Here is a 25,694-nt window from a genome sequence, read left to right as displayed (position 1 = left end):
TAATGTAGACTAGTGGCTCTGTACATTTACTGCTTAAAAATTGTGATGGTCTTGGTGGACCACTTAATGATTTTTCTACCTCCTGGGATGTGCTAGATGCTTTTTCATTGTATTCCTATTGCTTCTTTTATTTTTTATATTGTAATACAATAAAATACATTGTTAGAAAGAAAAGGAGCATTAAGAACACAATTAGAAATCAATATGTATATTTAATGTGGACGTTCCACGGAACAGCTGAATGAAGCCACTTGTGATCCACAGGCCAGTTTAGGAACCCCTGGTGTAGACAATATTCATCTAGATAAAGGTTGGCAAACCTTTTCTGGCTGGTGGGCCTTATCTCCCCACCCTGGTGGGCCAAATTGGACAGGTGGGTGGGGTCTCCCACCTGACACTTGATGTAATTGTGCTGTTCAGGTGATGCTGTGCTTTGAAGCACCGATAGTTGGGACTTCAAAGTGCAGTGCAGGGCTGTTTGAAAGCCCTTTTGCAAACAGCCCCATGCTGCTGGTTTTCAGAGGTTCAAAATGATGTGCAGCCCTGCACTGATCGTTGTACCTGTGGTTTTTAGAGGTTCAAAGAACAGCACTGGGACAGAGTATAAAAAAAGGGGGGGGTCCACTGCAACCACTGCTAAAATAGAGATTTCCCTCCTCCCTTTCAACAGCAGTTTCAATGGTAACCTCCTGGAGCAAGACATATTCATAAAAATGGCAACAACTTGCCCCCCCCCCAAAGCAAGCTCAACAACTTTTGTGTCCGGATTTTCACTTTGATACATGGCAACCCTAGTATAAGGCAGGTTATAATCGGTACCAAGTGAAGTAATTCCAAGTCTTCCAAGGGCTGCTTCCTACCCAGAGAACCCTCAGAACCTGACACCTCCTCTCTCTCCTCACTCCAGACGTCCACTCCTATCATCTCCCAGACCGCTCAAGACTCTCATTCCTAGCACTTGGGCAATGTCATCCTACCTGGAGGTAAAGCTGTCACTCCCTAAAGCTGCTGTGAAGGTTGCGTTGAGTAGGGTGCTCTCTCCTGGGTTTAGGAATTTTTTGGGTGGTGTAAAGCTGCTCAGGAGACCCTGGTCATCCCAGACTTCAAAAGAGAATGAAGCCGCTTGCCCACTGTTCACCACCAGGACAGAGACCTCCAGGCTCTCACCAGGCAACATTGCATCTGGAGACAAAGGAAGACATGTTCGCAATTGTTAAGTATAATGGTGCAACTGACATTGAAATGGAAAATGCCTGTATGTATATTGCTGAAGGTTTAACTGGAAAATTCCATTGGGCAATATTGAAGCTAAGAAGAGCTCTCTGAGAGCCTAGATGGGTTAATAATTAACTGTTGATGTTCTCTGTTAGCTCTCACTTGGTGTTTAACTTTAGATCATGTGAGAGAGGTATTCAGTTGCAAATCTCCACTTTGGGGAGTTGGCCATTGAGTTTTTCTCTGGAAGCCACAGGGAACAAAGGATGAAGAGAAAACAGCTCCGGGCTAATGGAGTCTGTGTGGTGAGAGACAGACCTCTGGTTTTAGGTCTGTTTGGAATTATTTCATTTTTTTTAAGAAGGTGGAAACTATGCTGGACGTGCACATGATATTATACAACTAATCTGAATGTATTGTTATTTGTTCTTTTGTTTGTTTTGAAGCAAGTTCTGTCTAGTAAAGTTTCTGAATCATATTTATGGGCCTGGACCATTTTCATTCAAAGAGGAGTCAGTTTTTATGCATCCTCCTGCTTCAAAGCTGTGCAATATTAATATCTGCAATAGTAATGTAGACAGCTATCAGCTTTTGGGTGGTGGTAGCAGCAAGGAAACACCACTGCTATTGGTAGCAACAAGGAAGCACCTGGGGTGTGTGCATGTTGCAGATTGCTTTGGATCTATTCTGCTTTATTATAGGTCCTGTGATGCTTCTCCAGCGTTACCACATTCTATCTGCTGCTGGCTTGTTCCATCGCAATGGGAAAGGGGGAGAGAACCACACTCACTCTCTTGGTTTGGCAGGGGCACAATCTGCACGGACTCTGTGCTGATGGGATAGCTGGTGACTCGTGAAAAAGGAAGGTTCCATGGAGACAGGCCTTCCACAGTCAGCAGGGTAGTCTAAAAGATAACGGAGAAAGAACAATTGCTATGGATCTTTTACAGCACAGCTGTGGAATCTGTGGCCTTCCAGAAGTTCTTGGACTACATCTCGCCTCACCCTTGACTTTGGAGCCATGTTGGCCGGGGCTGATGGGAATTGTAGTCCAGTAGCATCTGGAGGGTTCTCCCATTCCTGCTTTACTCTGATGATGATGATGATGATTTCAATTTATATACTGCCCTTTATCAAAAGATCCCAGGGTGGTGTGCAACATTACAGAACCCATTTTTATAGAATGGAAATGGTTTATTGAATATTTGCAAACAAGTTGTAAACAGTTAAGGACATTGGCAAAATAATAAACTTTGGTTTTATAAGAGTATGTATTTACAGGAGATGAATAAATGAACAAATTAAGTTGCATATGCAGAAAATATTAAAAAAATTAATTTAAGGAACCACAGAAAGAGGGGGAAGGAAGTCAAGTTCTGAAATGTTAAAATGGCTGTACAATTATTGAAATGTATAAACCTGAAAATCATAAGCAAAATATTTTAAAAAGAACCTGTTTTATGGAGCATCAATAATAAAACATAATAACAGACAGCATAATTATAAAATATTTATAATAACAACCATCCCCTCAGCTTTAACAGGCCATAGATTGTTTAATGGCCAAAGGCCTGGGTAAAGAGGAATGTTTTTGCCTGGTTCCTGAAGACATGTAATGAAGGTGCCAGGCAAGGCTCTCTGGGGAGAGCATTCAACAGTCAGGGCGCCACCACAGAAAAGGCCTGTTGCCATGTTGCCATAGTCTGAACCTGCTGCGGCTTGGGAACTTCTAAAGTGAGCAAGTGTCAGGAGCAAGGAGAAGGAGCAACTGCTTCTCCTTGGCCCCCACTCCATCTCAGTAACAGAACGGATTGGGCTCCAGGAAGGGGTGGCCCAATACATTTTGCTTCTTGAGGCAAAGGTCCCTCCATATAGAAAAGCCCAACAGATTGGCAGATAAAACTTACTTCAACACGGGCCACCGAAAAGTGTCCTGCACTGCACCTGAGGGTAGCAGGCTAGTTCATGCATTTATCCGTCTGTTACATTTCTGTCCTGCCCTTACTTCCAAGGAAGCCCAGAGCAGGAAATGGCAGAAAATAAATAAGAAAAAGTAAATCAATCACCTATCCTATTTTACCCTCACAACAACCCTGTGAGGTAAATTCGGTTGAGAGAGAATGCTCCAGGTCACCCAATGAGTTTCACAGCTGAGCAGGGATCATGAACCCTGGTCTCCCAAGTCCTAGCCCAACGCTTTAACCACTACACCACCTTGTCTCAAAGACATCTAAAAACATTTCAAGACACTCACATATCCTCACAGCTAATGATTTCAGGGTTGCCAAGAACTGAACCTTCCAACTGTCAAATTTCAGTGTCCATAGGCGCCAGCTCTAGGGAGCCCTGGGTGCCACGGCGCCCAGAATTTTTTGGGGGGTGGGTGCCCACAATGCGGGACTCCAACACAACTTCTAGTTTCTACCGGAAGTTGCGTCAGACCCCGACACAACCTCCCAGGCGATGTCTGAGGCCCTGCAAAGCCTCGGAACACGACTTTTGGTAGAAACCGGAAGTCTCGTTGGAGGCCTTGCAAGGCCTGGGACGTGGCCTCCGAGACCTGGCAATGTCTCAGAAGCAACAACCGAGACCCTCTGAACGTGGTAGAAACTGGAAGTCGTGTGAGAGGTCTTGGAAATGAGGCCCTGGAAGCATCGCCACGCTGCTGATGCAACATGACGTCATGGCGTCAGGACGTCATGATGTCGCATTACATCATGGGCACCATTGGGCGCCTATAACCTGGAGCCCAAGTCAGCGCTCCTGTCAGTGTCTGTAGCAGTGTTGTCTTGGCAAAGCACTTCAGGCCTGGGGGGCTGTGATCAGACCCTGGGCTGGAGATTAATAATAATGATAATGATAATAATAATAATAAGAAGAATAATTTATACCCCGCCCATCTGGCTGGGTTTCCCCAGCCACTATGGGCGGCTTCCAACAAAACACTAAAATACAATAACCTATTAAACATTAAAAGCTTCCCTAAACAGGGCTGCCTTTAGATGTCTTCTAAAAGTTTGGTAGTTATTTTTCTCTTTGACATCTGGTGGGAGGGCGTTCCACAGGGCGGGTGCCACTATCGAGAAGGCCCTCTGCCTGCTTCCCTGTAACTTCGTTTCTCACAGCGAGAGAACCGCCAGAAGGCCTTCGGAGCTGGACCTCAGTTTCCGGGCAGAACGATGGAGGTGGAGACGCTCCTTCAGGTATATTGGACCGAGGGCGTTTAGGGATTTCCCCATCCCTCCTTTAGCTAAAAACATGGGAGAGAGAACTTACTGGGTTATCTAAGGAAACGGGGACAATCGCCCAGGGGCTTTCAAGGGCATCAAAGGCTTGTTTCAGAGAGATGGAATCTATGGGCTTCCCTGATCCAGAGATAGGGACCAGGCGCTGGATCCTAGCACCTTTAGTATCTTCCATCAGCCTCAGCGACACAGTGTAATTTGAGCCTGCAACAAAAATGCAGAAAGTCAGTTTAGTTTCACTGGAGATCTTCTGGTCTTTCTTCCTCTGCTATCAACGCAATGTCCCCATTGAGTTCCTGGGTTTCCCCTCTTGGGACTTATAGTTGCATCCTGAGCTAATTGGGGTACAGTGGTACCTCGGGTTAAGAACTTAATTTGTTCCGGAGGTCCGTTCTTAACCTGAAACTGTTCTTAACCTGAGGTACCACTTCAGCTAATGGCGCCTCCTGCTGCCGCCGCACAATTTCCGTTCTCATCCTGAAGCAAAGTTCTTAACCCGAGGTACTATTTCTGGGTTAGCAGAGTCTGTAACCTGGAGCATCTGTAACCTGAGGTACCACTGTATTTTTCACAGTCTGGAAAGCAGAATTTTCTTTACTGGATATAATGTGTGGTTGGGTTGTACTTCATCTCTGTTGTAGTTTCCTGTGCAGCAACAGTAGAGATTTTAGACTACCCACTTGGCTGTTCACCTGTGGCGAGTAATACCAAGATAGCAGGTGATCAGGCTCAGAAGCTTTTGTCAACTGAATGAGAGCAGAATAGCCCACAGCTCAGTGGTAGATGTTCTGCCTCAAATACAGAAGGATTCATCCCTGGTATCTTCAGTTGGAAGGACCTCTGGTTGTAGGTGATGGGAAAGGCCCTTGTGACAAACCAGGGATGACTAAGGAATTTGACCTTTGTGAAGTCCAATGTGAAGCACACAGCAACAGCCTTCCTGGATCAGGCCAAGGGCCCACCTGGTCCACTGTACAGTTCTCACAGTGGCTAACCAGAGGCCTACCGGAAGCTTGCAAGCAGAACCTGAGCACAACAGCTGCTCTCCCGCTCTCCTGCGGTATCTAGCAAATGATGATCATCTGCATCTTTTGGACTAAATGTTAGTATTTCATGCAGCCGGTGCTGCAGATGAGATTGTTGTAAATCACATGCCTGTCTGGGACAAGTCTGGGAAAGGAAGAACATCTTATCTCTTCCGCTGTGGGTACTGTTTCACTGTACTTTTGCATTTATTTCTGTCTGTTTTGTTCTCTCGGAGCTGGAGAGAACGGACGCTATTACGCCTTTGTCTGTATATAGTGTGTAAATAAATAGTAGATTAGATCTATGATGTGTGCATAAATCATTTGATTTATGTCGCTGGAGCACCCTGGAGAAGAAGGGAGATACCCTTTCCAGTGCTGCGGACATCAGAGGATGCTCGGAGTTCCTGGGGCTTGCAGGAACCCCCAGGCGTTTTCCCAACACTAAAGTGTAGATCAGAAGCTAGTTTGCAGGATTCTTGATTGGCTCCAATGCATTATCAAAATGTATACAGTGGTACCTCGGGTTACATACGCTTCAGGTTACATACACGTCAGGTTACAGACTCCGCTAACCTATAAATATTACCTCAGGTTAAGAACTTTGCTTCAGGATGAGAACAGAAATCGTGCTCCAGCGGCGCGGTGGCAGCAGGAGGCCCCATTAGCTAAAGTGGTGCTTTGGGTTAAGAACAGTTTCAGGTTAAGAACGGACCTCTGGAACGAATTAAGTATTTAACCCGAGGTAAGGGACGCAGGTGGCGCTGTGGGTTAAAGCCTCAGCGCCTAGGACTTGCCGATCGAAAGGTCGGCAGGTTCGAATCCCTGCGGCGGGGTGCGCTCCCGCTGCTCGGTCCCAGCGCCTGCCAACCTAGCAGTTCGAAAGCACCTCCAGGTGCAAGTAGATAAATAGGGACCGCTTACCAGCGGGAAGGTAAACGGCGTTTCCGTGTGCGGCTCTGGCTCGCCAGAACAGCGATGTCACGCTGGCCACGTGACCCGGAAGTGTCTCCGGACAGCGCTGGCCCCTGGCCTCTTAAGTGAGATGGGCGCACAACCCCAGAGTCTGTCAAGACTGGCCCGTACGGGCAGGGGTACCTTTACCTTTACCTTTACCACTGTATTTTGAGAGAAAATACATTCAGTAATTCTCTGTACAACTCTTGGAAAAGGATAGGTGGTTTTTTAAGTCTTAAAAAACAACGGAAACGCCAGATAATTCTGCCCTCGGTGTGGGTGCTTCACATCCCGGAAAACTTACCTTCCACAGGTTTTCCCTGGACCGGAAGCACATACTCGCTCTGCTTCTGCATAATCTGGTAGGAAAAGTCAAGCAAGCTCTTGCCCCCAATTTCCACCTCGTAGGAGCCGCTGGGAGACACGGTCATGGTCCACATGCCCCGTTCAGGGATGGGGGACACCTTCACAATCTTGTGGCTGGCTGTGTTGATCACTGTGTGAGTGGACGGCGAGACACCTGCCACAGGATGACACAAAGACAGACAAGGCTGCAGGAGATGGAGAGATGCTTGGCCCTCAGAGCTCTCCCCAGCCACTCCCTTCTCTTCAGACAACACCCCTCACTGCCCCTGCTTTGCACCTGCCTTGAGTGTTTGAGCCTGGCTGGAATATGTCCTTGAACTGTGATGATGTCCCTTACTGGTCTGGTTGGAAGATAGGGAGGCATGTATGACTGACTAGGCTGCTGTATGAAGGTAACATTTCCACTCATTGCTCCACACAATATTGTTATGTAGGCCTTTGAAGGTTGCTGTCCATAGCTCTCAACTTACAGTTTTGAAAATAAGGGACCAGAAACCTTGAAAATAAGGGATCAGCAGCCAAAATAAGGGATTTTCAAAGCACAGGTATGTTCAACTTCTGAGCCCCTCCGAGCCAAAGGCAGAAAGCCCAGCCAGCAGCCAAACGAAGCCTCAAGCGGTGGTTCCCACAGTGCAGCAACCCGGCAAAGGGGATGCAGCAAGGAAAACCACCGTCACCTCTCCACTGGGAAGCGCTGAGCAAAGGTGAGTCCCCAGGCAACGCGGCCGGCTTGATCGGCACAAGGCATGCAAGCTCCACCCCCCAGTCGTTCTTAGACTCCTTATTGGGTGAGCAACGCAGCCAAGCAACACAGTTGGAGCCTCCCTCCTCCCTGGCCGGCAGGGAGGGAGGGAGAGGAGCTGCTTCCTTTGAAACCCGGGAAATTTAAGGGACATCATCAATAAGGGACAGCAGCGGGACACGGCGCTGGGATAAGGGACTTTCCCACCAAATAAGGGACAGTTGACAGCTATGTTGCTGTCACGGACTAGTTGGACACAGAGGAATGTTGGGAAGAACCGGTCAGGGAACCCCCAAGGGAAGAAGGCTCAGAGCCCGGGGAGAGGTGGTGGGACCATGATGAGTGGTCAGCGGGAGAAGATTAGGAAGAGGCGGTGTCGGACGCTGAGGAGGTAACAGGGATTGGTGAGCTGGGAGAGTCTGTGGCAGAGAGAAGCCCAGAATCAGAGGCAGAAACTGAAGCAGGAGAGGAGGAAGGCAGAGAGGCAGAGATGAGTCTGGCTGGGGAAGAGGCACAGGTGTCTCCCCATCCTGCTGCAACAAACTCCCCTCCCCACTGGTCTCCCAGACCCAGGAGAGGCATGAAAAGAGCAGAGGAGAGATTGGTGACTTGCAGGCGCAGTCTCTGATTGCTTCTTGGGGGGCAAGACCTACCGGAGGTGAGTTGCTATGCTCATTAGGCCTGACACTCCTGTTTTGCTAATAAAGAGTTAACTCTAACTTGCCTGGTGTGATTTACTGCTGGCTTGCTTATGACAGTGGCTTAGAAGGGTAACCCTCCGGCTGTAAAATGTTCCCCATCCCTGGTGTAGAGGATGGTGACTTACACAGGAATCAGAATTCTAGCCCCTGCCCCCAGTTATACACCTGCAGGAAAGCTCTCTGCTTCATCCTCTGTATTATAACAAATTGTACCTGAAGGCTGCAGTAGAAAAACGGTGAATCCTGAGGCGCTTAAGCTCTTGATGGAGACAGTGATTTCTGTGAGGGTCTCATCCACAGGGAAAGAGAGCTGAGATCCATCCAAGTGCTTATGGACCACTTTGACAGGGGCAGCATTCAGAGATAGCTCCATGATGCCCAAGACCCGGCCAAGTTCACCTTTGGTGGTCTTCACGTAGAAGCCTCCGGAATATGCAGCTAGTTGTTCATAGATGTTAGCATAACTTCTCCTGGAAGCCTCTTCAGCAGCACCTGTGGAGAGGAAGGATGGAGTTTTGTCTTGAAACCTGGTCTCCTCCCTTTCTCTGTTCACAACAGTGTGGGAATGTTCAGGGATGCAGGAGAGGATATATTGTTTGATTATAGCTTTCCCAACTTGTGTAAACAAGTTCACAATTTACCAGAGTAACATTCCCCTTTTTAAACTCGCAGTGGATGCGTTTGCTCAGGCTCGCTAAAGCCTCTATAATAACTGTTATGGTATTTCCCCCTTATTCCCTCAAAAAAGATAAGACATGACACAGTCTCCTGTAAAAGTATAAAAAGAGTTTACTCACTCACATTCTGTTCACAATCAGATCCCAGAAGGCAGACTTATCTTAGAAAAGTAACATATACCTGGAAACTATCTCATAAGGAGACAGTTCTTTTGTTCTCTCTTGGCTGGAGGCCAAGAGAGCATCTTTGGCTAAGCAGATGTTGCTTCTTCAATGCATGTAGTCAAAGAGAGATAGATGGCTGCCCTGCCCTGTGCTTTTGTCGTTACCTGCACAGGTGAGACCATGCCCACCTCTAGTCACATGCAGAGGAAGTCTGTCCCAGCCCAGAAGGAAACGGGAAGTTTACCTGCTGGCTGGACAAACATTCCTCCCCATGTGTAAACATGTTCACTCCAGGAATGTTGTACTTGACTGATCTTGTGTTTCACATCCCACAAGCAGGAAAGGCAAACCACAGCTTTTGGCAGCAGTTGCTTATAATAATTACACAATATAAGATGGGTCTGGTTCTGAATGATCTCTCAAAGGTCCTGCCCAAATTTTGTGACACTGGTTGTAGAAAGAGTCCGCTAAAGAAAGTCAAACCAACTGGACCTCGACTTATTGTCATGTTTGCTATGTACTGCCTCCATTGTTGGAGGCAATATGTTTCTGAATGCCAGTTGCTGGGAATCACAAAAGGTAATAAAGGTACTGTTGGTGTGTACTTCCCATAGGCATCTGGTTGGTCAGTGTGAGGGCAGGATGCTACCCTAGATGGGCCATCTGCCTGACCCGGCAGCACAGCTCTTGTGTCCTCATGAGTCCAGCAGATTCTCCTTGGCTGCAAGGATGGGCTTTTGCACAACTGAAAAGATGGTCAGGTTCAGGAGACCTGTTGTCACTGGAGCAAATAGTTGGGGATCCATTTGGAAGGGGGCAGGCTTTCCTTTCCTTTGCCCTCCCCTGTGGGAGGGGATATCACTGAGATGTCTGTGTGAGCACAAAAAAGGGCAACAGACAGGGATTCCTGGCACTGAGTCTGGAGAGAGACGTAAGACTTCATTTGTAGCACCCTAGAAATGGGATAAATGCAAGAAAACAAAGTGGCTGTCCAACGAAGCCTTATAGTTAAAGCTATGGTTTTCCCAGTAGTGATGTATGGAAGGGAGAGCTGGACCATAAAGAAGGCTGATCGCCAAATAATCGATGCTTTTGAATTATGGTGCTGGAGGAGACTCTTGAGAGTCCCATGGACTGTAAGAAGATCAAACCTCTCCATTCTGAAGGAAACCAGCCCTGAGTGCTCCCTGGAAGGACAGATCCTGAAGCTGAGGCTCCAATACTTTGGCCACCTCATGAGAAGAGAAGACTCCCTGGAAAAGACCCTGATGTTGGGAAATATGGAGGGCACAAGGAGAAGGGGATGACAGAGGACGAGATGGTTGGACAGTGTTCTCTAATCTACCAACATGAGTTTGACCAAACTGCGGGAGGCAGTGGAAGACAGGAGTGCCTGGCATGCTCTGGTCCATAGGGTCATGAAGAGTAGGACATGACTAAATGACTAAACAACAAAAGAAATGGGATGCAGGTGGCGCTGTGGTCTAAACCACAGAGCCTAGGACTTGCCGATCAGATGGTCGGCAGTTCGAATCCCTGCGACGGGGTGAGCTCCCGTTGCTCGGTCCCTGCTCCTGCCAACCTAGCAGTTGAAAGCACGCAGTGCAAGTAGATAAATAGGTACTGCTCTGGCGGGAAGGTAAACAGCGTTTCCATGCGCTGCTCTCGTTCACCAGAAGCGGCTTAGTCATGCTGGCCACATGACCTGGAAGCTGTATGCCGGCTCCCTCGGTCAATAAAGTGAGATGAGCGCCGCAACCCCAGAGTCGGTCACAACTGGACCTAATGTTCAGGGATCCCTTCAGTGGCGTAGCGTGGGTTGTCAGCACCCGGGGCAAGGCAAGTAATTTGCACCCCCTAACCCGTGGATTTGCACCCCCTAACCCGTGGATTTGCGCCCCCTAACCCGTGGATTTGTGCCCCCTAACCCTAACCCTCAGATGTTGCGCCCGGTGTGGCCGGCCCCCCCTGCACCCCCCACGCTACGCCACTGGATCCCTTTACCTTTACTAGAAACCTAATGGGAGAGCAGGATCTGTTGTTATGTGAATGCAGTGAACCTTTGCATTATAAGCTCAGCCTGCATATATGTGTAAAGAAGCAAACAAACCACACAAACAATTCCAATTAGCCTCATTCAAAGGAAACCAACCCAGGGTATGCTGTGGAACTCCTTAAATCTCAGCGTTCAGATTGCATTGTGCATGAGCATGACACTATATATCAGTCACTTCATGCAATAATCCTCTAGATGGCGACCAATGCAACAAAAAACAAGAAAATTTAAAAACACATCCAGGCTTATTTCCAGACAACTTGGGATGCTCCCACATTCCTTACAGCAAGCAGTCTATTATTATTATTATTATTATTATTATTATTATTATTATTATTATTATTTTTTTTTTTTGGCACCATAGCATCAAATCCACTTAAGATTCTGAACTAGCAGGCATCCGTCCCACCAAAAACAAACAAACAAAAAAAAAAAACCCAAAAACCACACACACACACAAAAAAACAGGCATATGGAAGTGGTCCAAGATATAAACAAACCATAATGATAAACCAGGCAACAACAATGACAGAAACAATTGGCAGCTCTGGCACAATACAGTGGTTCATTGGTTCTTGAATGTGTAATCTGTTCCAGAAGTCCGTTTGACTTCCAAAACATTCAAAAACCAAGGTGTGGCTTCCGATTGGCACAGGTGCCCCTGAAACATGAGCCGACAACCACACTGGATGTTTGGCTTCTGAAAAATGTTTGCAAACCAGAGCACTTACTTCCAGGCTTCTGGTGTTCGGAAGGCAATTTGTTCGTCAGCTAGGCCGTTCGAGAACCAAGGTTCCACTGTGAAATATACTCAGAGTCGAATGTCAACTCAGTACATAACACACTGTATTGCAAAAGGACCAGAAAACAAAACAGAACATGCATGCTTTGCATGCGAAAAGCCTAAAATTCAGTCCCTGGGATGTCCAGGCAGGGCTCCTCTGGAAGTCTTGGAAAGCTGCTCTCAGTCAGTGAAGACACACCTGAGTCCGGTGGACCAGTGACCTGACTCTGCATAGGGCTGCTTCCACATATTCCTATATATGAAGCCCTGGCTCACTTGGAGGACATGCTGAAATTTTCGTTCCTCCAGTTCACTCTGGTTGATCTAACATGGCTGGGAAAACTGTGGCCCTCCAGATGTTGCTGGTCTGCAGCTCCCATCAATCCTGATCATTGTCCCCGCTGGCTGAAGCTGCTGGGAGCTGGAGTCCAGCAAGATCTGCAGGGCCACAGGTTCCCTGTGAGAGAAAAAAAGAATAACATCTTCAACATGCCCCTGCCTTATCCATGCTTCATATATTACGGAGGCAGCATGGGACTGGATCACACAGATGGTCTTGTATTGAACAAATTTCCCCATAGCCATTACAGACCAGGAATTCCATGCAGGCAAGTCAGTGGGAAGATGAAGGAGAGGCGGATCTTGGTTTCAGTGCTGGCTACAAAGGAAGAGAAAAACACCCCTCCTGTTCTGCCCTTTCACCAGCCTATCTGGGATGAGCTGCCCCCCCCCCCTTTAAAGAGTAGTAACTTTGGGTTAAACCACAGAGCCTAGGGCTTGCCGATCAGAAGGTCAGCGGTTCGAATCCCCGCGACGGGGTGAGCTCCCGTTGCTTGGTCCCTGCTCCTGCCAACCTAGCAGTTCGAAAGCACGTCAAAGTGCAAGTAGATAAATAGGTACCGCTCTGGCGGGAAGGTAAACGGCATTTCCATGCGCTGCTCTGGTTTGCCAGAAGTGGCTTAGTCATGCTGGCCACATGACCTGGAAGCTGTATGCCGGCTCCCTCGGCCAGTAAAGCGAGATGAGCGCTGCAACCCCAGAGTCGGTCACGACTGGACCTAATGGTCAGGGGTCCCTTTACCTAACTTTTGTGGGCTGATCACAAAGGAGTGGTCCTCACTTCACTAACATGGCTGTTGGGCCACAGGCCACCTCATTTTTCTCCCCCATTTTCTGTTCATATTGTGGATATTTCACCCCTCCCATTGTGAGAACCTCATGATGTTTTCAGAAAGCAGGGGGCGGAATCTGTTCACTGCTTCTGGCGCTCCAGCCTGACTCTGTGGGAGTCTGAGTGCTATCTGTGTAGAGATAAGATGGCTGCGTAAGAAACTAACACTCATGCAGTCTAGAAGTCTCTGTTAGTCTTTAGTCTTTAGTTTATTTTGGTTTGCAGTAGCTGTAATAGAATAAAGACTTTATGCTTCAGAGCCGTCGTTCGTGTAGTTCATACTCTGCTGTGCTCTGCTGACTTTGGTACTGAGTTTGGTGCTCACAGCTCAAAGTTGTGAGTCCGTTGCACTTACACCTGCTCTCCCGCAGTGGAAGGTCTCTGGAAGTGCTTCTCAGCTCGCCTGGCCCAGTCGGGGCAGAAGAGGTTGAGCCCAGTCATTGGCACCTGTTCAAAGGCGAAGCTGACACATATTACTTGCCAGGATTTACGTACCTCTGCGTTTCCGGCTGGAACAATAACCCGTGAGAGCAAAGTTCACCACAGACTTAGAGGAATCAATCAGGACGGTGACTTTATCTTTCAGGTATTCGTCTTTAGCTCCAGCATCAGTAAAGGTGAAGATCTCAGACCTGGAGAAGATGAAAAGGGATCTTATGGAAGAGGGTTGAACAAGCTAACAGTATGCTGTACAGGGAGGCGAGCAATTTGTTGGATAAGCCGCCTCACCTACTGACCTAGATAAGCACTTACGGGACTGCCTCTCCTGGTATGCCCCACGGAGGACCTTAAGGTCCATATATAGCAACACCCTAGAGGTCCTGGGCCCTAAGGAAGTTAGATGAGCCTCAACCAGAGCAGGGCCTTCTCAACACTGGCTCTGGCCTGGTGGAACTCTCTGTCTCATGAGACCAGGGCCCTGCGGGATCTGATTTCTTTCCACAGGGCCTGTAAGACCTGGCCTTTGGCTTAGAATCAGTTTGATTCCCTCCCCCTCTTTCTTTTTCCTTTCTCCTTCTGTGAAGAGGCTGCATCCTAATGTTTTAATGTTGTATCTTAATCTTCTTATTTTAATCAACTGGTTTTATTATTGATTGTTAGTCGCCCTGAGCCCGGTCTTGGCTGGGGAGGGCGGGGTATAAATATTATTATTATTATTATTATTATTATTATTATTATTATTATTATTATACAACCAACATGCTGAAGTCTAATAAATGTATGAAGGGGTTAGGACCATAGTGTAAGCTGCCCTGCCAGGCTTATCTAGGCCATTCCTCCTAACCTTGGGAGAAACGGTTATCAAGCCTTGGTTCTTCCTATTCCACCATGTGAATACTACCAGTAAGGAGGTCTAAGCTGGATGCTTCAAGCTGGACTACTGTAATATGCTCTATGTGGGGCTACCTTTGAAGGTGACCTGGAAACTACAACTAATCCAGCATGCGGCAGATAGACTGGTGACTGGGAGTGGCCACTGAGACCATATAACACCGGTCCTGAAAGACCTACATTGGCTCCCAGTATGTTTCCGAGCACAATTCAAAGTGTTGGTGCTGACCTTTAAAGCCCTAAACGGCCTCGGCCCAGTATACCTGAAGGAGCGTTTCCACCCCCATCGTTCAGCCCAGACACTGAGGTCCAGTTCTGAGGCCCTTCTGGCGGTTCCCTCCCTGCGAGAAGTGAGGTTACAGGGAACCAGGCAGAGGGCCTTCTCGGTAGTGGCGCCCGCCCTGTGGAACGCCCTCCCATCAGATGTCAAAGAGAACAACTACCAGACTTTCAGAAGACACCTAAAGGCAGCCCTGTTTATGGAAGTTTTTAATGCTTAATGTTTTATTGTATTTTTAATATTCTGTTGGGAGCCGCCCAGAGTGGGTGGGGTATTATTATTATTATTATTATTATTATTATTATTATTATTATACCATGTGGCTTAATCAAGCCATCAGTGTTTCTGTACAAATAATTCAGAAACATTTACCACTTTGGAACCTAAGTTTGGAAAGAAAGAAAGAAATCCAAGGGATAAGGGATTTAAGAGAGCACCAGACTTCTGGGTACTCAAGCCAAGGTGGTAGTAGGACTGGAGGAACAAGGGTAACAAGAAGATTTGTTTCGGGAATAAGGGAAGGAAAGGCAGACCGTGGCAAGCTGTGCTCCAAAGCCAACTTCAGACCGCTTAGTGCCAACTCTGGGCAGTCACCACCGCCATCAGCTTTGAGCTTAGAGATGAAGGACCTAAACTCATCCACGTCATGAGTCTCTTGGACTGGGCCCACACCTGCAGGGATACATACGAGATGGACTGAGTTGTGAAGACATGAACCGAACGCTGCAGATACAGACATACCCCAAGCCAGGGGTAGCCAATATTACACCCTCCACGTTGGACTACAATTCCCACCAGCCCCGACCATTTGCTGTGCTGGCTAGGACTGATGGGAGTTGTAGTCTAACAATATCTGGAGAGCACCAAGTTGGCTATCCCTGCTCTCTAGTATTTTATTTCTTCAGTTCACTTTCTATCCTTCCCCTTTACGGGAGCATGGGGTCAATAACATTTTAATAACGAAACAAAATACAGTGGATGCTCGGGTTGCGAACGTAATCCGTGCGGGATGCATGTTCACAACCCGTGTCTGCGCACGCGCGGGTTGCAATTCGGTGCTTCTGTGTATGCGCAAAGCGCGATTCAGCGCTTCTGCGCATGCACGACCACCAAATCCAGGAAGTAACCTGTTCCGGTACTTCTGGATTTCGGCGGTCCGTAACCCGAAAAAACGCAACCTGAAGCAGCTGTAACCCAAGTTATGACTGTATACATTAAAAATACCTGTCACAATTATGGTGCAATTCAGGGGCATATCAGTAGTACTGCACCCCCTTCTATCTATGAACAGTGATAGAAGCAAAAGCTGCAAGCAAGAAGCTTCGACTTCAGTTGTCCTGAAAAACCTCAATGCATTCAGGAAGTCTGCACTGGACAGCCTAAAGTTGGAGCTGCTATTATCATCATCATCATCATCATTATTATTATTATTATTATTATTATTATTAAAAAACAGTGCCACAAAACAATTCTGAGAAACAGGAGGGCAACACAGAAAACTTCACATTTGATCTGTACTGCTTTGTACCACTTTTGATTGCTGTCTTTCGATGTCATGGTTGTTTTTATAACACTTCTCATTGTTCCGTTCCCAAGCTGTCCTGAATTTTTTATTTATTTATAGAAGGGCAGCATATCAATTATTCAGATTTATCATTCCCTGGGCTCCTTCAAGGCGACGTTTGGGATATAAATGCAGCCGCCGCCACCAGCTACGACCCTCCCCTTCTCGTTGCACTCCAACTCCCATCAGCACCCCAGCCACCAAGGGCCAATGGTGAGGGATGATGGGAGTTATAGTCTCTGGTAAAACCTGGAGGGCCACAGTTCCTGTGGGCCCTCACACACTGTTTGGGTTCACTGTGAAGAGTGAGCAAAAAGGATAGCAATTCCAGATCAAGCAGAGCTGTCAACCGTCCCTTATTTGGCGGGAAAGTCCCTTATCCCAGCGCTGTGTCCCGCTGCTGTCCCTTATTAATGATGTCCCTTAAATTTCTCGTGTTTCAAAGGAAGCAGCTCCTCTCCCTCCCTCCCTGCCGGCCAGGGAGGAGGGAGGCTCCAGCTGTGTTGCTTAGCTGTGTTGCTCACCCAATAAAGAGTCTAAGAACGACTGGGGGGTGGAGCTTGCATGCCTTGTGCCGATCAAATTGGCTGCGTTGCCTGGGGACTCGCCTTTGCTCAGCACTTCCCAGCGGAGAGGTGAGGGTGGTTTTCCTTGCTGCATCCCCTTTGCCGGGTTGCTGTGCTGTGGGAACCACCGCCTGAGGCTTCGTTTGGCTACTGGCTGGGCTTTCTGCCTTTGGCTCAGAGGGGCTCAGAAGTTGAACATACCTGTGCTCTGAAAATCCCTTATTTTGGCTGCTGATCCCTTATTTTCAAGGCTGCTGGTCCCTTATTTTCAAATCTGTAAGTTGATAGCTATAAGACCAAGTGGACTCATTTGGGAGAAATCAACTCTTTCGCTTTGCATCCTCACCTGGATCATTGAATGGAACAAGAATGTAGTTAAAGGGTGCATCTGGGGAGCTGGAATACTTTCGGATGAGCTCAATGCAGGTGGTTTGGGCCTGTTTTATGTCATCTGACATGCTGCCGGTTGTGTCTATTACAAAGGTGAGTGAATAGCCTTCCAGGCTGAAAAACTTCTTAAAGGTATCGCTGCCCACCTTGTCCAGGAGGCCGTACCCTAGTGAAATGCAGAGTAAAAACAGGTTAGGTCTAGAGCTGGTTTTCAACATCGTGATATATCGGCAGCAAAATATCTGAAATAAGGCTGGAGCTATGTTAAGAGGCATTGGCTATTTTTTGGATAGCGCGCACACACAAACACAGTAGGGCTGGGCAAGGTATGGATGCATTGTCAAAAATCGGTTTGAAGTCCAGATCATGGTTTCATAATATTCAACATGGTGATATATTGCAAATCACAATGTTTGTGTGTCCTATGTAAAAAAACACACACCACAATGTGGCCGTGAGGCCAGTCACCACTTCCCTCATGATTCCTTCTGTCCCTTGTTCCTCTGTACTATAAAAGAACAGTTGTAACAATATGTTAAAGGTAAGTAAAAATGTATAGGGACGCGGGTGGCGCTGTGGGTTAAACCACAGAGCCTAGGACTTGCCGATCGGAAGGTTGGTGGCTGGAATCCCAGCGACAGGGTAGGCTCCCGTTGCTCAGTCCCTACTCCTGCCAACCTAGCAGTTCGATAGCATGTCAAAGTGCAAGTGGATAAATAGGTACCGCTCCTGCGGAAAGGTAAATGGTGTTTCCGTGCACTGCTCTGCTTTCGACAGAAGCGGCTTAGTCATGCTGGCCACATGACCCGGAAAAACTGTCTGCGGACAAACGTCGTCTCCCTCGGCCAGTAAAGCGAGATGAGCGCCGCAACCCCAGAGTTGTTCGTGACTGGACTTAACTGTCAGGCGTCCTTTTACCTTTACCTTTTTAAAACATGTATCAGTTGAAACCCCTAAGTAGTAGCAGTTGCCAGGACATTACAGTCATGCCTCGGCATCCGAACGCCTTGGGAGTCGAACGTTCTGACTCCCGAACAATCAGAAACCGGAAGTGAGTGTTCTGATTTTCGAATGTTCTTTTGGAAGCCAAACGTCCAACGGGGCTTCTGTGGCTTCCGATTGACTGCAGGAGCTTCCTACAGCCAATCAGAAGCCGCACTTTGGAAGTCGAACGGACTTCCGGAATCGATTCTGTTTGACTTTTGTGATACGTCTGTACGCTGTTCACCTCTATGTAAGTTACACCCTTATTTCGGACATCATGATGTTTGTTCACCTTTTAATCATTGCTAACCATGGTTTAACGGGGTGAGCTCCATTAGCAGTTTGAAAGCACGTCAAAGTGCAAGTAGATAAATAGGTACCGCTCCGGCAGGAAGGGAAACAGCATTTCCGTGCGCTCCTCTAGTTCGCCTGAAGCGGCTTAGTCATGCTGGCCCCATGACCCAGAAGCTGTACGCCGGCTCCCTCGGCCAATAAAGCGAGATGAGCGCCGCAACCCCAGAGTCGGCCACGACTGGACCTAATGGTCAGGGGTCCCTTTACCTTTACCTTTTACCATAGTTTAAGGTGACATACAAAAGGGGCCCATATACCTTAAAAAAATCCGACCCAGGATAAAATCCCTAAAGCATAAAAACAAGGGCAACACATTAGGACCGAAACAAAATACAACACCTGAACAAAAGAACCACCAAAAACCACAGGAGCTAAAACCACCAACCATGCTACAAGGACTAAAATAAAAGCAAGATCATAAGTGGCCGGGAAGATAGAAAAAAGTATGAGCTTTGTGGTGAAAAGACAACAATGTGGGCACCGGCGGAGGAAGAGGGGGCAGGGGGAGCGCACCGCCCCTGACAGCGCGATCCTGGTGGGGTGCCATCATGGCTGCCCCCCACCTGCACTGGGTGCCATGCCCCTGCGGGTGGCACGCCATGCCCCCAGGGTGTGCGCCAGCCACGACCCCAACTGCTCTCCGCTCCCTGGTGCTGGAACTCTGCCACTAAATGTGGGTGTCCCTATGGTTTTGACTGTGAACCATACCATCTCCTACAAAGAAGTCCCTTGTGGCTTGTATGGCTAGTTCGGCTGCTTGCTGATGCAGCTGATGATGTGGGGAGAGGCGGGGGTCATTTGTCTCCTTGTTGATCCCCCCCGTGGGAGAGAAATATTGCAGTGGATCGTTTCTTCCACCATGTCCACATTTGCCTACAAAGACAATACAGGAAATAATAATAAGCTGGACTGGATCAGAGCAATGTTGCAACTATGTACGTTAGGTATGTGTGTGTGTGTGTGTATGTGTGTGTATATATATATATATAAAAACTTAATATAATACAATAAAAACAAATCCACAATAAATCTTTAAAATCCAAAGAAATATAAAATGCAAATATAAGACCAGTAAAATATGTCTCTGTATGTTGATACTATTAATGGATAAGTTGGAATTTTAATCTGTTTTTTATTATCAATTCAGGTAGGTAGCCATGTTGGTCTGATGCAGACAAAATAAATAAAAAAAATAAAAAGTTGCCAACTTAGAGACCAACTAAGTTTGTTCTGGGTATTGTGCATGCACACTTCTTCAGATACCAAAGAAGTGTGCATGCACATGAAAGCTTATACCCCGAACAAACTTAGTTGGTCTCTAAGGTGCTACTGGACAATTTTTTAAAATTTTATTATCAAGTTTCTGTAAATTTGTGGCTCTTCTTAGAAATGACCACCCCAACCTAACATAATAAGATACAGTATAAATCACAACTATAACCCCTCCCCCAACCACCATATCACGGAGGCTAAAGTAATCTGGAATTTGCCCGTCTGGTTTCCAGTACAGTACTAGAGCTATCGCTCTATGTGGGGCTGCCCTTGAAGCTGTCCCAGAAACTCCAGCGGGTGCCGAATGCTGCAGCAAGGCTCCTCACAGGGTCTCTGCCATGGGAGCATATTCACCCAGTGCTTTTCCAGTTGCACTGGCTACCGGTGGAGTACAGGGTCAGATTTAAGGTGCTGCTTTTGACCTTTAAAGTCCTTCATGGCCTAGGACCCTCATACGTACAGGACCGCCTCTCCCAGTATGCCCCACGGAGGACCTTAAGGTCCATAAATAGCAACACCCTAGAGGTCCCAGGCCCTAAGGAAGTTAGATTAGCTTCAACCAGGGCCAGGGCCTTTTCAACACTGGCTCCGGCTTGGTGGAATGCTCTGCCTCATGAGACCAGGGCCCTGCAGGATCTGATTTCTTTCCGCAGGACCTGTAAGACAGAGTTGTTCCACCTGGCCTTTGGCTTGGAGCCAATTTGATTCCCTCCCCGTCTTTCTTTTTTCTTTTCCTTTCTCCTCCTGCGATGAGGTTTCAATATTTTAATGTTGTATTTTAATTTTGTTTTTAAGTTGTATTCATTCAATTTGTTTTTATTATTGCTTGTTAGCTGCCCTGAGCCCAGCCTTGGCTGGGGAGGGCGGGGTATAAATAAAAATTATTATTATTATTATTATTATTATTATTATTATTATTATTATCGTGCATGTGTTAAAATAAAGCAAAAATGGGGGACAACTGGCAACAAAACAAAATAAACTCCAGCAATGATCTCTGGCCTTACCTTTGGGTTTGGACGTGCACTGTCCTGCTTTATACCCACTTGTGAGCAGGTCATTCACCACGATGTTTCCATCACATGAGAACTGGCCTCTGTCAAGCAATGTGGAAGTTGGTAAATGTACTGTTTTTTTATTACCGGTAATTTATTTGAGAGGAGGGGAAGGCTGCTCAGCACTATGACCACTCACCCCAAACCACATTTGATATACTTTCTAAAGATTAATAAAATCATCATCATCATCCAACCAGACCAAGGGCTGTGCACTAGGATTCATTTTGGCAAATACTGTATTTTCTGGCGTATAAGACTACTTTTGGACTTTTTGGACGCAGGTGGTGTCCAAGGGCTTGCCGATCAGAAGGTAGGCGGTTTGAATCCCCACGACGAGGTGAGCTCCCATTGCTCGGTCCCTGCTCCTGCCAACCTAGCAGTTCGAAAGCATGTCAAAGTGTAAATAGATAAATAGGTACCGCTCCAGTGGGAAGGTAAACGGTGTTTCCATGCGCTGCTCTGGTTCACCAGAAGCAGCTTAGTCATGCTGGCCACATGACCTGGAAGCTGTACGCCGGCTCCCTCGGCCAATAAAGCGAGATGAGCGCCTCAACCCCAGAGTCGGTCACGACTGGACCTAATGGTCAGGGGTCCTTTTACCCTTTACCTAAGACTACTTTTTAACACAGGAAATTCTTCTCAAAAGTCGGGGGTCGTCTTATACGCTGGCTACAGCAGCAGCTCCTGCAGTAACTCCCCACCAAAGGACAAAACGACAGCAAATTAAATCAGTGGAGACCAAGCTCTCCAGATGAAGCAGAAATACGCTTGAAAATTGGCCCCAGAAGTTCCCCCAATCACCAGCAACAGAATGACCCTAACTGCTCCCGGTAGTAGACCACGTGGTCCAAAATGGTGGTCTCGCATTGCCCTAGCAACTAGACACGTGGCCGCTGCCTCAGCCCAAGCAGCCCCTGCAGTAAAAGAAAAGGAAAGGCTCATAACAAAGGCAGGGAACCAACAACAGCATTAAGCGCGGCCCCGGCCACTGGGAAGTGGAGCGGATTTCCGAGCCGGACTGGAGACTGGTTTTTTATTTAAATTTTTATTTGGTGTGCGTTGGAAGAGGGGTAGTCTTATACGGCGAGTATATCCCAAACTCTATATTTTAACTGGAAAAGTTGGGGGTCGTCTTATACGCCCAGTCGTCTTATACGCCGGAAAATACGGTACTAAATAGTTGAGAGAAGGTATATGCCAGTGTTTTTGGCAGGGATGGGGAACTTGTGATCCTTAGACTTTGTTGGATTAAACTCCTATCATTCTTGACCATTGGCCTTGCTGCCTGGGGCTGGCAGGTGTTGGAGTCTTAATAGCAGATAAAAAATTTCAGGAAGTATTGAAGCCATGGGGGGTGGGGAACCACAATTTTTCCTGTTTCCCCCAAGAAAAAACACACCACAATTTTCAGGGGGGAAATACAATATTTTTTAAAAAGCCCTCTTGGCACTGTTGGCCTAGATCAGGCTTCCTCAAACTCGGCCCTCCAGATGTTTTTGGCCTACAACTCCCATGATCCCTAGCTAGCAGGACCAGTGGTCAGGGATGATGGGAATTGTAGTCTCAAAACATCTGAAGGGACGAGGTTGAGGAAGCCTGGGCGAGATGACCTTTGGTGTCCGTCCCATCTCTACAGTTCTATCATTCTATGACACGACAAAAGTCATTTTGTAACTTTAGGAGCATGGGACGCATTAAGTATAACTTGGTTTTACCATATGTCTGGAAGATTAAAAAGTAGAGTTTATTTAGACAATAGTTACGAATTGAATTCATCCGCTTTACATTTTTTTTGGCACAAACGGGTAGGGGACGTAGCATCTCTTTGGGTTTGAGGAGCATAAACAGAGGAGTCTCTGCGCTTAGAAACACAGCACAAAAGGAAGTATGGATGAGCCCTCTCTCTCAGTGGGAGACCACAAAAGAAAGGAGAAAAAAAATTAAGGTGCCACAGGGAGTAATGCTTCTTTGTTGCCACCAGCTCATGTGCCAACAATAGAACAATAGGTTCAACCAGTTCTCAGTAAGCCTGAAATAGAGTCCTGTAGTGATTTCATGCTCTTTATTGCAGCTTGTAAAACAGTGATGGAATTTCCCCCCAAACCTCAGGCTTTTATATACATTATTTACACAATGAGTCCCGTCTGATTGGCTGATTCTGCTTCTCTCCTGGAGCCTGATTGGTCTTCTCCTGCAGGCCTATCAGTTGTTGCATTCTGTGAACCTACCAGCCTAATAGGCTGATTAACTCCCTCCTGGAGCCTGATTGGTCTTCTCCTGCGAGCCAATCAGTTGTATCATTCTAGGATCCTACCTGCCTATTGTTCTAGGATCCAAGCTTAGTACATAGCAAAGCCCATGGAATGAGGTGAGGGGAGAATATGAGACTTACCCTGGGAGCCTTTTGCAGTTGTCACAGGTCTTCTTAGAAGCAGGAGCAACCGGGAAAACAGGACTGGCTGGGTTTACTGAAGGAAAGGGGGAAAGATGCTGTTTTAGCAGAGACATCACCTTGCCAACAAAGGTCCGTATAGTTAAAGCTATGGTTTTCCCAGTAGTGATGTATGGAAGTGAGAGCTGGACCATAAAGAAGGCTGATCGCCAAAGAATTGATGCTTTTGAATTCTGGTGCTGGAGGAGACTCTTGAGAGTCCCATGGACTGCAAAAAGATCAAACCTCTCCATTCTTAAGGAAATCAGCCCTGAGTGCTCACTGGAAGTACAGATCGTGAAGCTGAGGCTCCAATACTTTGGCCACCCCATGAGAAGAGAAGACTCCCTGGAAAAGACCCTGGTGTTGGGAAAGATGGAGGGCACAAGGAGAAGGGGACGACAGAGGATGAGATGGTTGGATGGTGTTCTCGAAGCTACCAGCATGAGTTTGACAAACTGCGGGAGGCAGTGGAAGACAGGAGTGCCTGGCGTGCTGTGGTCCATGGGGTCACGAAGAGTTGGACACGACTAAACGACTAAACAACAACAACAATGAACTTTTCTTAAATCTGTAATTCAGCAGCTCAGACAGATTTATCACGATTCTGTAAACTGATTTGAGACCACAACTGGAAAAAGCAGGCTATATGTTTTAAAAATTGGCTCAGTAAAAAATGCAAAAGGTTCTTTGGGTCCCTTGGCTGATTCCCACTGACTAGTTGGAATGAATTTGTCTAACTCTGTAGGATGGTCAAACTGGGAGGGTCAAACAACAGCATTAATGATTGCAAAAAAAGAGAAGAAGAAAAAAGAGAGAGAGAGAGAGTAATTTTACCATGATTGGAATAATTTAATTTTTGGAAGGTTCAGTATCATCAGCTTCTTTTGAGCCTTCTAAGTTGTCTTAGATTTACCATATTTTTTGCTCTATAAGACTCACTTTTTCCCTCCTAAAAAGTAAGGGGAAATGTGTGTGCGTCTTATGGAGGGAATGCAGGATGCGCAGCTATCCCAGAAGCCAGAACAGCAAGAGGGATTGCTGCTTTCACTGTGCAGCGATCCCTCTTGCTTGTCTGGCTTCTGGGATTCAGAGTATTTTTTCCCTTGTTTTCCTCCTCTAAAAACTAGGTGTGTCTTGTGGTCTGGTGCGTCTTATAGAGCGAAAAATACGGTAATCGAAGGTTACCAGATTTTTTTTCAATGAATCCGGGGACACTTTTCAACTTCAATGGATTTTGTATGGGGACTGATTTGTAAATCTGGGGACTGTCCCCGGGAAACGGGGACATCTGGTAACCTTAAATCTTAATTAACAGATTTTATGACGATTCCCATCTGAAATCAACATCCAGCCCAAGGAGGGAGGTGACACCCATCAGCTGATATCTTTGCATTGCCATTGGGACTTACATAGGTGTTCGTAAGGTTTGTCTTTCCCCAGCTCAACCCAGTTGGTGTTACTGTAGAATTTCTGGAGGATGTGAAGAGCTTTTCCAGCGCTACGGCGAGCTGATTCCAAAGCCGACGAGCTCACAGGGACTTTCAGGCTGGCCAGCATAGAGTTCTGCAGGTTTCGAAGTTGGCTTATACCTGGCAATCAGAAGAATTTCAAGAGAGATTAAAATAAAAGATCAGAAGTTGTTTATGTATGCCACAGCCGCCGCGAGAATCCTACTGGCCCAAAAATGGAAAATACAAGATTTACCAAACATCCAGGATTGGCAGGTGAAGATGACAGTTTTTGCAGAATTTGCCAAATTGACAGGGAGGATCCGGGACCAAGAGGACCAGAGATACAATAACAATTGGAGTAAATTTATTGAATATTTAAAGGAGAACAGCAAAAGCTTAAAGACACTAGCAGGACTGGAATAATACCTTCAATGTAAAATAGTAGAGTTATGACAATAATATACACAATAAGTATGTGACGTATATACCAGCTGCTGACAGGGAGGGAAGTCAAGACTCGGCAGAGTCAAAGGGATTATACTGTGATAATAAGGATTGTTGGAAAAAGGATTATATGGAATAAAAATTTCTTTGAAAAAAAAGAAGAAAAATGCTTTAAATCAACATTAAATAAAAAGAAATAAAATACTGTAGAAGAATTTTAAAGCCCCAATTTCTCCTGCGTCCCCTGAAGTTATATTCATTCAACTTGTTTTTATTATTGCTTGTTAGCTGCCCTGAGCCCGGCCTTGGCTGGGGAGGGCGGGGTATAAATAAAAATTATTATTATTATTATTATTATTATTATTATTATTATTAAACCCTAGAAACACCAGATTCCCAATGGGATGCTGTTCCCTCTTCCCTGGAACCTCTCACTCCAGAGATGGTGACGTTGTGGACTT

General features: G+C 46.7%; 1 protein-coding gene across 1 annotated transcript in view; it reads right to left on the bottom strand.

Annotated features, from left to right (window-relative positions):
* LOC307206351 (von Willebrand factor A domain-containing protein 7-like) overlaps positions 1-25,694 on the bottom strand; it is a 37,968-nt gene that overhangs the window by 5,555 nt on the left and 6,719 nt on the right. The window contains exons 3-14 of the mRNA XM_079959565.1: positions 24,748-24,927; positions 23,297-23,372; positions 20,854-20,942; positions 19,283-19,447; positions 17,193-17,402; positions 15,250-15,388; positions 13,600-13,736; positions 8,465-8,743; positions 6,747-6,962; positions 4,492-4,664; positions 2,006-2,120; positions 978-1,182 (exon numbers count right to left, since the gene is read on the bottom strand). Coding sequence (XP_079815691.1) covers positions 978-1,182; positions 2,006-2,120; positions 4,492-4,664; positions 6,747-6,962; positions 8,465-8,743; positions 13,600-13,736; positions 15,250-15,388; positions 17,193-17,402; positions 19,283-19,447; positions 20,854-20,942; positions 23,297-23,372; positions 24,748-24,927 — 1,984 coding nt within the window. The remainder of the gene's footprint in view (positions 1-977; positions 1,183-2,005; positions 2,121-4,491; positions 4,665-6,746; positions 6,963-8,464; positions 8,744-13,599; positions 13,737-15,249; positions 15,389-17,192; positions 17,403-19,282; positions 19,448-20,853; positions 20,943-23,296; positions 23,373-24,747; positions 24,928-25,694) is intronic.

Source organism: Podarcis cretensis, assembly GCF_951804945.1.
Source record: "Podarcis cretensis genome assembly, chromosome: 2".
Lineage (NCBI taxonomy): Eukaryota > Metazoa > Chordata > Lepidosauria > Squamata > Lacertidae > Podarcis > Podarcis cretensis.
This window is presented reverse-complemented; position numbering and strand designations above follow the sequence as displayed.